At 34.5% G+C, this 12,883-nt stretch overlaps 1 protein-coding gene across 1 annotated transcript in view; it reads left to right on the forward strand.

The window, feature by feature from the left end:
- Positions 1-12,883, forward strand: part of ABCA13 (ATP binding cassette subfamily A member 13) — a 202,523-nt gene that overhangs the window by 49,851 nt on the left and 139,789 nt on the right. The window contains exons 15-17 of the mRNA XM_033519359.1: positions 2,943-3,107; positions 8,561-8,738; positions 10,932-11,071. Of these exons, the coding sequence (XP_033375250.1) occupies positions 2,943-3,107; positions 8,561-8,738; positions 10,932-11,071 (483 nt within the window). The remainder of the gene's footprint in view (positions 1-2,942; positions 3,108-8,560; positions 8,739-10,931; positions 11,072-12,883) is intronic.

Raw genomic sequence — 12,883 nt, forward strand, 5'->3', positions numbered from 1 at the left:
AATGACCCAAATATTTTACTTCGGGCTCTGTGAATTGCAGTTTGGATTTTGATACCTTCAAACCCTTTTGTCTCAGAAAATTCAACAAGGAAATCGTACTCTTTTTCACTCGTTCTTCCGTGGTTCTGGCAATTAACAAATCATCTACATACTGTAGCAATTTTGTCCTTTCCTCTGGAATGAATTGAGTGAGTAGTTGTTCCAAAGCCTGTCCAAATAGGTTCGGGGATTCCACGAATCCCTGTGGGAGGACAGTCCACCTTAACTGCTGATTTCGGTTAGTGTCTGGATCCTCCCACTGAAAGGCAAAGAGGTTCTTACTTCCTTCATCCAAAGGACAGGTCCAGAACGCATCTTTCAAATCAATTACGCTATACTATACATCTTCAGGTGAGAGTCTGTTAAGTAAAGTGTAAGGATTGGCAACTACCGGAAACCTGGTTCGAGTTCTAGCATTTACTGCTCTCAGGTCCTGAACTAGTCGGAAACTCCCATCTGCTTTCTTTACTGCAAGGATGGGGGTGTTATGTTGGGACATGCAAGGTTCGAGGGTACCTCCCCTGAGAAGGTCATCAATTACTATTTTCAAACCCCTTCTCCCTTCTATTGGGATGGGATACTGTTTGATCCTTATGGGATCTTCCGGGTTTTCTATTTTAATTTTGATGGGGGTAATATTCAATTTCTCCACTTCCCTTCTGGAATGCCACACTCGGGGATCGATCTCTTTTTCATCTTTTGGAGTCAGATAGAATATTTTTATTACCAATTTGGAATTTTTCACAACAATATTTATGCCTAATGCAACAATCATGTCTCTTCCTAATAAATTATAATCGGCTTCTTCTACTAATAATAAGTTCCTTAAACATATTTTATTCTGAGATTCGATTTCAACGTCTTTTATTACAGAGACTTTGAAAGGATCTCCCTTCGCACCAATCACAACCACCTTTTCCTTGCTTGCTACACACCCCATAGGTAATTTCTGTAGAGTGCTTCTTTCGGCTCCTGTGTCAACCAAGAATTCTATTTCTTGGCGATGGGGACCCACTTTTAATTTTATCAAGGGCTCCTTTGCTGTTAATGTCCCCATCTGGAAGAGCCCAAGACTTCCCTAGTCCTCTTGGAATACTTTTTCATCCTTCTTTTTTTGTCGACAGTCCCGTTGGATGTGTCTTACCTTTTTACAGTAGAAACACTCTGGAGGCTCCTTTCGAGGAGCCTGACTGTCTTTTTGAGACCCCTTTTGCTTTTTCGGTATTGTCTTACCATGTATTTGTTCTTGTTTTTGTACTTCTTTTACCGCGGCCACTAGAATTTTGGCCTGAAGTTTTTGTTTTTTTACATTTTCTCTTCGCATATATATTTTTTGGGCTTCTCTTAGAAGCTCTTGTAAACTTTTCTCTTGCCACCCGTCAATCTTTTCTAATTTCCTTCTGATATCCTCCCATGACTTTGCCACAAATTGGGTTTTGAGCAAGACTTCCCCCGGGAAGCGGGGTTTTTTTACATTTTATATTTTACATTGTTACAAACACATTTAATTTATATCTCTCCGAATTTTTAATACATACAATAATTTATTACAGTATTCAGTGAGATAATGGTTTTATCTGTAAGAGCAGAATTATTGAATGGGATAGTTGGAATATAATTATTAGATGGGATAGTTTAGTTCTTTTGGGGGTAAATGATTGACAGAACACAAAATTTAAGCATGAATAGCTGAAACATACTTATAACTTATATGTGAGGAAGAATGGTTTCTTCTAAAGCCATAGGGGTCTGATTGTATTCTGGGTGCTGCATGCTCAGGTAAGCAGGTTAGACATAGGATTTTAAAAACACGACAATTTCCCACAACAGGTAAAGATACCAGATGAAAAAGAAAATGTTTTACTTTCTGAATTATCTGCAAACTTAGTAGGGGGGAAAGAAGAAAATAAACCAGTGCTTATTCTGCTGAGCGTTTCTGCTGAACTCAACAGAAACCTAATCAAGTCCTAGCAAAGAGTGAAAAATGTTGTCAGCTCATCCTAAATTATAACAGAAATTCTGCTACTTTTTTAACCAAATAAGATTTTTTTTCTATGCATGTCTTTAATTTTTTTTTTTTATCTTTACTATGTAATAGCTGGTAAAGTGGTAAAGCTGAGAAGAAAATCAAGCACAGACATTAAAGTAGGAAAACAAAGGTGAATAAAATAGCTAATAAGAGGAAGAACTGAAACTATATAATGAGATTATAGTGGTTTTATTATTTTGCATAGTCAGGTAACAATGAATCAGTTTGTATTATTGTATCATCTAGCTAATCCCCAAAAGCAAAGGGAATAGAGGGAAAATCCCTAATGACAAATTTGCATGGTGGAAATAGCAAACAGCCAATTGAACTTAGGTCAAGTAGGTAATAAAATGCACACAATTATTTTGGGCATGAAAAATTCAAAGGCAGGAAGAATGTGGCAGGAAAGTTAGTTACTTTAGGAGTCATATTAAACAATATAAGTAGTTTCTAGCTTTAATTTAACTTATAAATTATTTTTAAAATATGAAGTTATTGCATTAAATGTTTTGAAAGCGGTGAAAGAAAGTTTCCATTTACACTGAATTAAAAGGATAGATTGTTGCAGATTCCATTAGCATCTTGGGGTGGAAAGCTCTCTTCAACTTGGTAGGTGTAAACATGTTCGCTGAATATTAATTTAAGATTTTTCATAAGTCAGGTCTAACATTACAGAGAACTTCTCTTGAGCTTAATCTGAGAGTAACTGGGGAATTATATTAAAAGGAGTTTTGCTGAACATGGTTTGTAGGAACATTGTATAATCAGTTTTAGAAAAAGACTGAATAGTTTTGAGTGTTTCACTAAAAGGTTAACATTTCTTTCTAAATGGAATTTTTTGTTGTGGTTTTTTTTTTTCTTCTTCTTTTCCAAGGTTCAGATACCACCTGAGATTGGCAATATCTTAAATATGCTACTAGATGTGGTTTCTAGTATCAGTTCACTTCTCAATAAGGTCCACCATGTCATGGAAAAGCTTCCAGTGTTCCTTCAAGGAATTCAAAATATTGGTGTGCTTGACATCTCCACATTGCAGCAGGTATGAGTAGGATTTCAGTATGCAAAATTAATTCCCCTTCTGAGGTGATTAGGTAGGGATATGTGCTTAGTAAGGAAGCACACTAATAGAAATTATTTCCTAGAAAGTAAAGAATGTAGAGAAAAGACTCCATAAACACTAGGAAGAATCATTTGGTCTCTTTCAAGCAGTCAGAAAATTTTGAGACTACTGATGTGTTGTTTCTGTCATCTCTGGTTTTTGTTAATTTATGAGATCCTAGTCTAAGTTACTTCACTATTTGTCAACTGACTAACATTATTATCTATTATCTGTGCTTTGGAGATAGGTATCCAGGCCTTTTCTGCTAATAGTGTTTTTTTGTTGGTTGATTTGTTTGTTTTAAGAGCAAATTAGTATTTTGTTTACAAGAAACAGCTTTGCTTTTTTAAAGAAAATGAGTTCAAGACAGCTTAGACAATTCTTGTATCTGCCACGTGTTTTTTGTGTCACCTAAGTGGTTTCTGTGATGTAATTCTACTTGACATTAAAAAGAAAAAATAGTGGCCTGATGTGTGACTGAGGCTATTCTTTTATCCCTGCCTTTAAGGGCAGTTGCTGTATGCACATCTACACAGCTAGCACTGGTGGATCTAGTGTTAAATAAATCATCAGAAAGATTACTGTCTCTAAGCAGGCTCCAATTTCATATGAGGACCTATGGTATTACCTTTTGGGTTTGCTGTCCTTTGTGGAAACCTGAGGACTGAATCTGGTTTAAAACTGCAAACGTCTAAAAGATCCCACAGTGGTAAAAAGTGCAATCTGGCTTATTGCTAGAGTACAGAGTAAATGCTGCTGAAGTACTATTTTCCTTAGTGATACATTTTTCAAGATCTAATCTGTGTGATAGAGACATGTTGAAAAATGCTGTTCTGGTGCATCTATCAGTTTTGGTTTTTGAGCCTCTCTTTTTGGGGTAGCTCTTCAGCTTGCCCTAATGAATGGTCATCAGACACTTGCATTTTTATTGCTTTCATTAAACTAGCTCTGTTTGTGTCACACTTCCCTTCCAGCAAACAAAATACTGTTTTTGGACTAAAATCCCAAGGTTCCTTATTTGATAGAAGAACCTCTCAAAAAGTGCTGTTTAAAAAAAGTTTGCAAAGGAACAAATGGAACAGCAGAGGGCCATCTGCTCACAGTTTTAAACTTTGCTCAGTGGCCACCCCTATTATCCTATACGGATATTGGAATTTTTTTTTCTTTTTCAGTTCTAACCATTTTTGATCACTTTTTTGAACACAGTCTTTATTTTCTAATGTTTTGCTAAATCCCCTATTCTTGTGAAGTTGCTGAGGCTTTTTGGTCACCTAATAATTTGTGGAGGATTAAAATAATCAGTGACTATTTATTTTATTAATAAATTACATTTGTGATTTTAAGGGCTCTTCTGTCTCCATAACTCTTTTAGTTTTTTTAAATTTTGAAGACCAGTAAAAGTGTGTCTTTTTTTTCATGTTTAACTTGGTTTTTTTTATACTTTGCAAAAAGTTTTAATTATTGATTATTTTTTGTTTCTTTTCTATGGTCACCAAACTTGTGCTATTGAATAAGTGCTCCACTGAAGTGCATTCATCTCTTATACACTAGCCTCCTTAAATGTTTTCTTCTATTTCTGAAAGAGTTCATTCTTCTGGATTTTTTTTTTTTTCTTGATTACCAAGAGGAAAGTAGTTCAGTGACATGGAAAGATTATCAGATAAAGAATGTAAATATTTTCAGCATAAAATATGTAGACCTTTGTCAGAAAGACATTGATTTAAAAAAATTACTTCTATAATGAAAGAGCTAACAAAGTAATTGTCAACTGTGCAGGTACACATATTATAAGAAAAGATGATGTAAAAACTGATTATCTACCCATCAGCAATAACTGGAATATGGTGCCAGATTCTACTGTTAAAAACACTGAGTGAGTGGATAACTCCCTGAGGAAAAACACTGCTGATTTCAATAATGATTTTTGCTTGTGTTTTGCTGTTTGAAATTATTGACTTATATTTTTATACCTAATTTTTTGGGTGTTTCTCACTCATCGATAGATAAGATGCAGGGGACTTCCTGAGTTGCTGAATGCTGTTAATTGTTAGGGGAGACCTCACTCTGTAATCCCTCCACTAACTTGAACGAATTGTCTGTTGAACCTGTCGGGGTTTTAAATGAATAAAATTCTGACTTAGGTTTATTTGTGTCTACTATTTTATTCTTATATCAAAAATATTCTAGCATATTTGACTTCTCTGGCTTGCTCATATGCTTGTGGAAGGCCAATCACAGTCCTTCTCTGTTTTGATAAGTTGAAATTACTTGTTTTGGTATTTGTTTTTTGCTTTAGTTTTTCCTTTTATATCAGGCTTTCAGTTGCTTAAGACAACCCAGCATTGTTTTTGCATGCTGGTTAAGGCTAACCCTGAATGTCTGGAAGAAGAGATGTGTACACTGTTTGAGGGGAATTACAACTGATGATACTTTTAACCTGCTTATTCTTTTCTATGCCTACTAAAATGACTTTCCTAAACTTGCATTCAACTTTTTCATAAACTGCACAGAATTTTGTCTCTTATATGATTAAGGATGAAAGATATACTGAGGTGACCTCCATGTTATAGCAACAGCTCACGATTTCAGTTGATAAATAATATTTTGTATTGGTTATCTTTTTATTCAATTTTCTTTGAATTAGGTATTTGTGTTTTTTCCATATTGCGTTCTGATCTTCTTCTCTCCTGCAATGCCTTCTTGCATTAAATGATAGGAAAAATTAGACAATTTGCTTCTTCCAGGGCTCACAGGAATAACACTAATAACTTCTCTGTAATCCTGTGCTTTTTTTCCTGTTAACAGACTCCTTGCAATATCTTCTTAATGCCATTTTTTACCCACCACTATTAATCAGCAATTGGATTAATGATGATTGATATTTTCTAGAGGAGGAACATTAGTTGGTTGTTAGAGTTCACCTAAATTCGAGTCAGCATTGTACCTTTTATGTGGAGAAAGGGATTGGCCACTCACATAAGTACGTTGTGTTGGTCAGAAATGATAACTTGAAAATGCATTAAATTTTACTTAAACGTTTCTTGTCTTTAATGTTCTCCACTTGAAAATTTACTGCATATCTTGCTCTAATAAATATCAGAACCAGATATCCATTATGTCCTGGATGATTTTATTATTCATTCTTGAATGTATATGATTTTTCTACTTTTCAATTAGTGCCATTTAAATTTGATAGCCTTCTGAAAAACTGTTTAATCAAATTAGCAATTTTTCTGTTATCCCCCTGATTCTGTCAGTTTCACAACAGAAAAGACTTTATTCTGTTTATGGTTTTTCCCAATAATTAGGATTATCTGTTTCTCTGAATTTGTTTCCTTTAGCCCTTTGGTTTCATCAAATTTTGAATTATCTTTAAGCTCCTTGTAGTTTTCCAGGAAAATTGCATTTTTTTTTCCTCTCTCTTTTTTTCTCTCTAATGTAATGATTTGGAATGTATTTTAGATTTATATGCAAGATGTAGCTCAGTATAACTTTTAAGTTTCTTTTTTTGAGTAGCTGGTATTTCTATTCCATGTGAATTTGTTTTTATTCATAACATTTTTTAGGCACACAGCTTTTTGGTTATGTCAGAAGCTCCTATGCTGTAAGGCTTCTGCCTTCATTTGAAAATCCTGTTCCAGATAATCTTTTAATCTTCCATACCAGCCTTCCTCTTCCATGAATTTGTTACAGTGACTTGCTTGACTGATTAGTTTGTAGGAGGCTGGTTGTTGAGCTGTAATCTAGACTGATTAATCCATACTTTATACAGTTTAAAATAGACCAATTAGATCAAAGACTTTTTTATTTTTGGTGAAATCCATACTATATATTTCTCATACGTTATCAAAGCCAAACTATAAGAAACATATTTTTTAAGCCAGTGCATATTTAGTTGAAAGACAGTGAGTACAATCAACCTGTTAGTGGAAGATTACCACATGAATATTCATTATTTGAATTTAAGTTATTTTGATTTGAACTGGAATTAATTAGCACATTTGTGCTCTTTAACTGAAATAAGCCTCATTTATTCCTCTAGTGCAAATAGTCACTAATGAAGATTCATAACCAATTTTATGCAGCATTGTGCATAAATAAAATTTATTTCTCCAGTGAAGTCCATGCCAGTAGATTAATTCAAGGGCTGTGGATGATTTTATTATGAAATATGGATATTATTTATTTACTTTTCTCTATGCTGAAAGTGTATCCTAAAAGTAAGATTTTGGGAGCAGCTAACACTGAGTTTTAAACTACACTAATATTCCTCCAGGATTACTAAAGAAGCACCTGGCACTTCAATAAATGCATCGATCAGGATAAACTGTTTCCAGCAGTGCAATTTCCAAACTGTCTGTGATTATGCCTTTTTGGAAGGTGCTGTATTACTTTGAAAATTGACTCTTCTGTTTAAAAAATTTCTACTATAAAATGCTAATTTTTTTGAGTGCTGAATGTGTGTGCTTGACATATCACACTGTTTTTTTTACTTGCCAGTTATGGAGTCTTCAAATGATGTCTGATAGTCTTGTTATACCTTTCTTAACAAACATCTGCAGCAGTAATGAGTATCAGGCGAGCCAGTGCACTCTTCAGTTGTACCACAGCAGCCTTGTCGTTGTGTCCTCTTAGAGCTGTGCACCTGTACAGCCTTCCATGAGATATCACTTACAATTGAGCCCATTATATGAAATGTGGAGCTGCAAAGATGATGAGACTATTGTTGTTCTTCTTTCTTTTTGAATGTGGTGAATGATGGTGCTTAAGCCATAAAAGCAATCAGATTGCACTCTCTCCTCATTAGAAGTATGCTAGTCATGAACAAATGGCAATAATAAACGCTGGTATGACTCAAGATGTGCAAAACTAAGCACATATAACAAGTTAAAAGATGTACTTGAAAAATAGGCTTTTAGGGCATATGCATCTGAATATTTAATTTTTTTTTTCATGTTAGAAACCATCCTCACTGTAAATATTCAAAGCAAAATAGTTTTAGTTGTTTCTTCTGCTTTTGTGACAATAATCTACCAGAAGAGCACCTTTTGTGAAAACTGGCATTGGAATCAGGGTGTCTGTAGTCCAGTTGTCTTGCTATTTTCATTCCTTTCCTACCTAACTGCTACATAGTATTTTTCTAGTTTCAATGTAGTACCTTATGCTACTGTCTTTCACCGAGTATTCTGACAATTAAAACTACATTAACTTTCACCCTAATAGTAGTGATCAGAAGAACAGAAACGAGCACAGCAGGCCCTCATCCTAATAGGCTGTTTCAACAGCTTAATTTTGTCAATTTTCTTAGATGTCAATATAAACAGACCAGGGCTACTCCTTGAAGCTACTTAAACCAACTTTGATACATCTGTGTTTTTGTTCATTTGTTCTAGTTTTTGCAGGGTGGGCAGTTCAGAAGTTCAGCCGTTGGATCCCTAGAGTCTGTAATTAAGGCAGTATGTAAAGAAGAATCTTCATTTTTCAGCAATGTAAACCTGTTCATAGATATGCCCAGAATCATGGAACTTTTGGAGGACAATATGGCAAAATATGGCATTCCTGAAGACTCAAGTAAGAAAAAAATATCAATGACAAGTTGCAGTATGAATTCAGAGTTAAGAGAATTTTTTCCCACTTAAATGGAAGTGTCTATATACCCACTGACATCTCAATTGACACTGCCACCTTGAGCACAAAGTGTTGATCAATGAAAGTTAAGTGGCTATGAGATAATTGCAGGTGAGACAGAAGAGATTGTTTTTTCTATCTTTGCAAATAATAGACAAGGGTATTCCTGTCTTTGAGACAATTTCATTAAAATTTTTTAAGCACTTGGTATTAAAAATATATCTTAGAGATGCAAGATAGGCAAGCAGCAATAAATTCTCAATCTTCAGTGAACACAAAGCTGTGCATTATTGATGCAAACTGTCCAGATAGAATGAGTTTTTTAATGGTTGATATTCCTATTCTATTTGTCAAGTGTTCAGAAAAATCCCTTAGCTCTCATGTAGTTTGACCTTTGCTCCTTTCCTCAGTACATGTTCGATTTACCCTGATTAATTTTAATATTGTTAATAACCTTGTTAGTGCCTCAGGCAGCCCTGTGTAAGAGAAGAATACAGTGATAGAGTGTCACTAGGGAAGCCTCTGTCATCTATTGATTTCTACAGGCAGAAATTGCTCCTGTCTTGCCTGGGACCCTTGGGAGGGAGCCAGAGCTCTGTTTTGGCCTTCTCGCTTGCATGTGTGGGATGTAGTAGTAAGCAGGCAGCTCTGTTTTTCTTTCCTGTTGGAAGAATGAAGTCAGCTGGATGGCTGATTAGACAGATTGTTTGGAGCTTAGTCTCTTTAAAAGCTGTTTAGGCCAGAAGCACTGTTTCTTGATCTTTTTTTCCAGGTTGTTGCAACTCTTCTGTGCTGTGAGAACTTTTTCCCATGGGACTCTGAAATATTTAAGGCATCAGTTAGTTCCAGCACTTCAATAAGTGAATTAATACTGTTGTCCATATTTTACAAATTTGTAAATGGGGCAATGGAAAATGAAAATTTTTAAAAAAAATGAAGCCACAGAAACTTGATTCATACCACTTCACAGTGATTAACTTGTATGTATTTAGCACCTACCAAATACTTCCCAATGACTTTCTGAAGATCACAGCAAACCCAGATTAGCAAGTCTGTGTCCTTAGTATATTGACATTTCTGTCTAGCCAACTTGTAGCCTCTTATTTCTTTGCTATTGTTTTGCAAGGATTATGTTTAGTAATGATTGTTTCATTCAAGAAAGTAAAAATTTGGTCAAAGAACTGGCCTTTCTTGATGAAATGTTTCTGACACTTCTTTTTTTAGCTTTTGTCAGTAGTTTAAATGCTTTTGGCCTAGTTTTCCATTATGTAAAAAGATTTGTCTTCCTTGAGAGTTAATGATATTATTTAATATTTCTTCAGAGTACTAGAAACAGGTTATTTTGAAAACACTTGTAATAAATAATAAAAACCCCCAAAACTTGAGTTTGGCATAAAAATGGAAATATTTCTTATAGGAACTCATTGCCTTTACATGAGTACAAATGCAGTGGGATATCTTGGAAACTATTCCTTAGATCCTAGTTCTGAAGGACATACACCCTAATACATTAGTAGCCTATGTGATGTAGGAATATGTTTTTTACTTAAGGAATGGAAAAGACAATTAATTAGATTTTTCAAATCAAAATTTTGCCTTTTTGATAGGTTCTTTTAAGAATATACAAAAAGAAAAGTCTGTATTTGTGAAGGATTTTGTATATTCGTACTTCTTTCTTATATAGAAATCCAAAGCTAGAGAACAATGGACAGTGTGGAAGAAATTTTTTTTTCTTTTCAGGTAACTCTTCCCTTTGAATTCACTTTTGTGGGCAGATGTTTTGCATATGTCCTTCTGCTCTAAAATGCACTAATGTAGCACTTAGGATAGGTGCGATTCATAGGCTGCTTTTCAGAAATGTGAGGAACTCTAGCTTCTGTTTTGTTTTTTTTTTCCATTTCAGTGTTTAGAATTCTGCATCCTCAATACTATCTTAGACTGTGTTTAAACAATTTCTATAGGGGCCTGTACTGATAACTTAGTGGCAGCTGGATGGTGTTACCAAAACACTGGTAACAGTTTTTGTCATGGTGCTGTGGTAGACTCTAAATAAAATTCAAGCTTTTATTTGAATAAAAAAATTCAATCTCACCTGTGCTGTCTATCTTAAATGTGAGTCTGTCTTTGTTTTTGCAGCTCCTTTTTGCTTGAAGTTTTATCAGGAGATTTTGCAGGCTCCTAATGGGGCTTTGCTATGGACTTTCCTGAAACCTCTATTACATGGGAAAATACTGTACAATTCAAAGATCAGCATGATTGACCTGGTGATGGAGAAGGTGAGTATCAAAAAAATGCCACTATTTCTGTGTATTGATTTTGTCTTTGTAATTAGTTTTAAAGGTCCACTTCTTTCAGGGTAGGCAGAAGAAATTGGATAATTGCCTTTTAGAAAAATAGATCTAACCTGTCCCCTGAGGTCTCACCTGTTTCCTGTTTTAAACTTAACGCTTCTTTTGACTTTTATCCTACTTGTTACAGTGGTTCAAACTCAGTGTGAAAAGCAGAATTTTGCTAAAAGTTCTTTAAACAGTGTGTAGAAAGATTAAAAATAACATGTTAGTAGAAGTGTCATGTGAATCATGCTGGATTGAGGTGTAGGGTGCACATACTCTAGGGAAAGCTTTTGCCTTCATCCTTTTCTTATTGTGGGAACTGTAATGGAGCAGTATAAAGACCTGTGGGAAGGGATGCCCCCAGGGTAAAAACACATGTTCTTAGAGAGTCACTGAGCTGAATTTAAAAAAATAAAAATTAAGAGATCTAAAGTTCATCCTTTCTGATTGTTTCTAACACCAGTAGCTGAGTGACCAGTTATAACTGAGGTGCTGTGTGTGGATTCTGATGATGGTATTCAAGAATTTTACAATCTCTGCAGTTCTGCTATGGTTGGTGTTCTGTCTTGAGGGTGATTATTGACAATGACATGTTTCTTCATGCCTAGCTTAGAGTACTTCTGTAAGAGAAGGGTTTATGACTTGTTTTAGATTTCTCTGCAAATTTTGCAATGATCTTCTAAATACATGACTTTTACTCTGCAATATTAATTTTTGCAAGAATGGAAATTTAGAAAAAAAAATTGCTGCTTGTACATGCTACACAAAAAGATCATAATAACTTTAAATGTGATGGTATATTCTCTGTTAATTGGAAACTTTGTGGTATTCAGATTTGTGTTCTAAAAAACAGCAAAAACACTAAGCCAAAAACCCCATTGTAGATAGCAGATACTACATAATTTTATAGTTTCAGTTCTGAATTGGAAAAAAAGATTGAGTCATTTCATATTTTGCAGTTAAATATCTTAATTTGGGGAACACCAGTTATAGCTCTGGAGTAGAGTATAATTGATTTAAAATTTTTAGTCAGTTAAAAATAAAGCTGTTTCTAGATGGAAATTCTATAAAGAACAAGTTGTAAGAAATTAGAAATCTTACCTGTCTTTTTGAACTTATATTCTATGTTACAATGACATTTAGAATATTATACTTAAAACATTTCCACATTATTTTGCCAATTAAAATGCCAAACCTCCATTCTTAAAAACATCTGTAGGAAAGATGAATATCTTCACATACAGTATATTCCCCCATAGACCTTTCAGTGAAATCTGGACTGAGTAATACAGTTCAGAAAAAAGTTGGCTTGTGGGTTGGTTTTTTGGTTTAGTTGATTGATTGGTTGTTTTTTTGGGGGTGGGGTTTAGTGCTCTGGAACAATACAAAGATTCTGGTACGAGTTCTTATATATAAGAATTTTTATATATGTTATTATATATATTCTATATATTCTTATATATTCTCAGGCTCATAAAAGTTCCATCCGCTTATTTGGAATTATCTGTAAATGCGCTCTTTTCCCTTTCCAGTCCAGTAAATCTAACAAACAGTTATGGATGAGTATCTTTTTAAGTGTAAATAGGAATGTAGTGGGAGATTTTATTGTTTTTATTACAGAATACTCTCAGCTATTGCTTGAATATAAACAAAGTTTAAATGTAAAATATTGTTCCCAGTGTTTCAAGTGTCACTACTAAACCCCAACCCGGTAGCCCTTCTAAGCCTGATCTCCTAATGTAATTGGAACAGTTC

Source organism: Parus major, chromosome 2 (assembly GCF_001522545.3).
Source record: "Parus major isolate Abel chromosome 2, Parus_major1.1, whole genome shotgun sequence".
Classification (NCBI taxonomy): Eukaryota; Metazoa; Chordata; class Aves; order Passeriformes; family Paridae; genus Parus; species Parus major.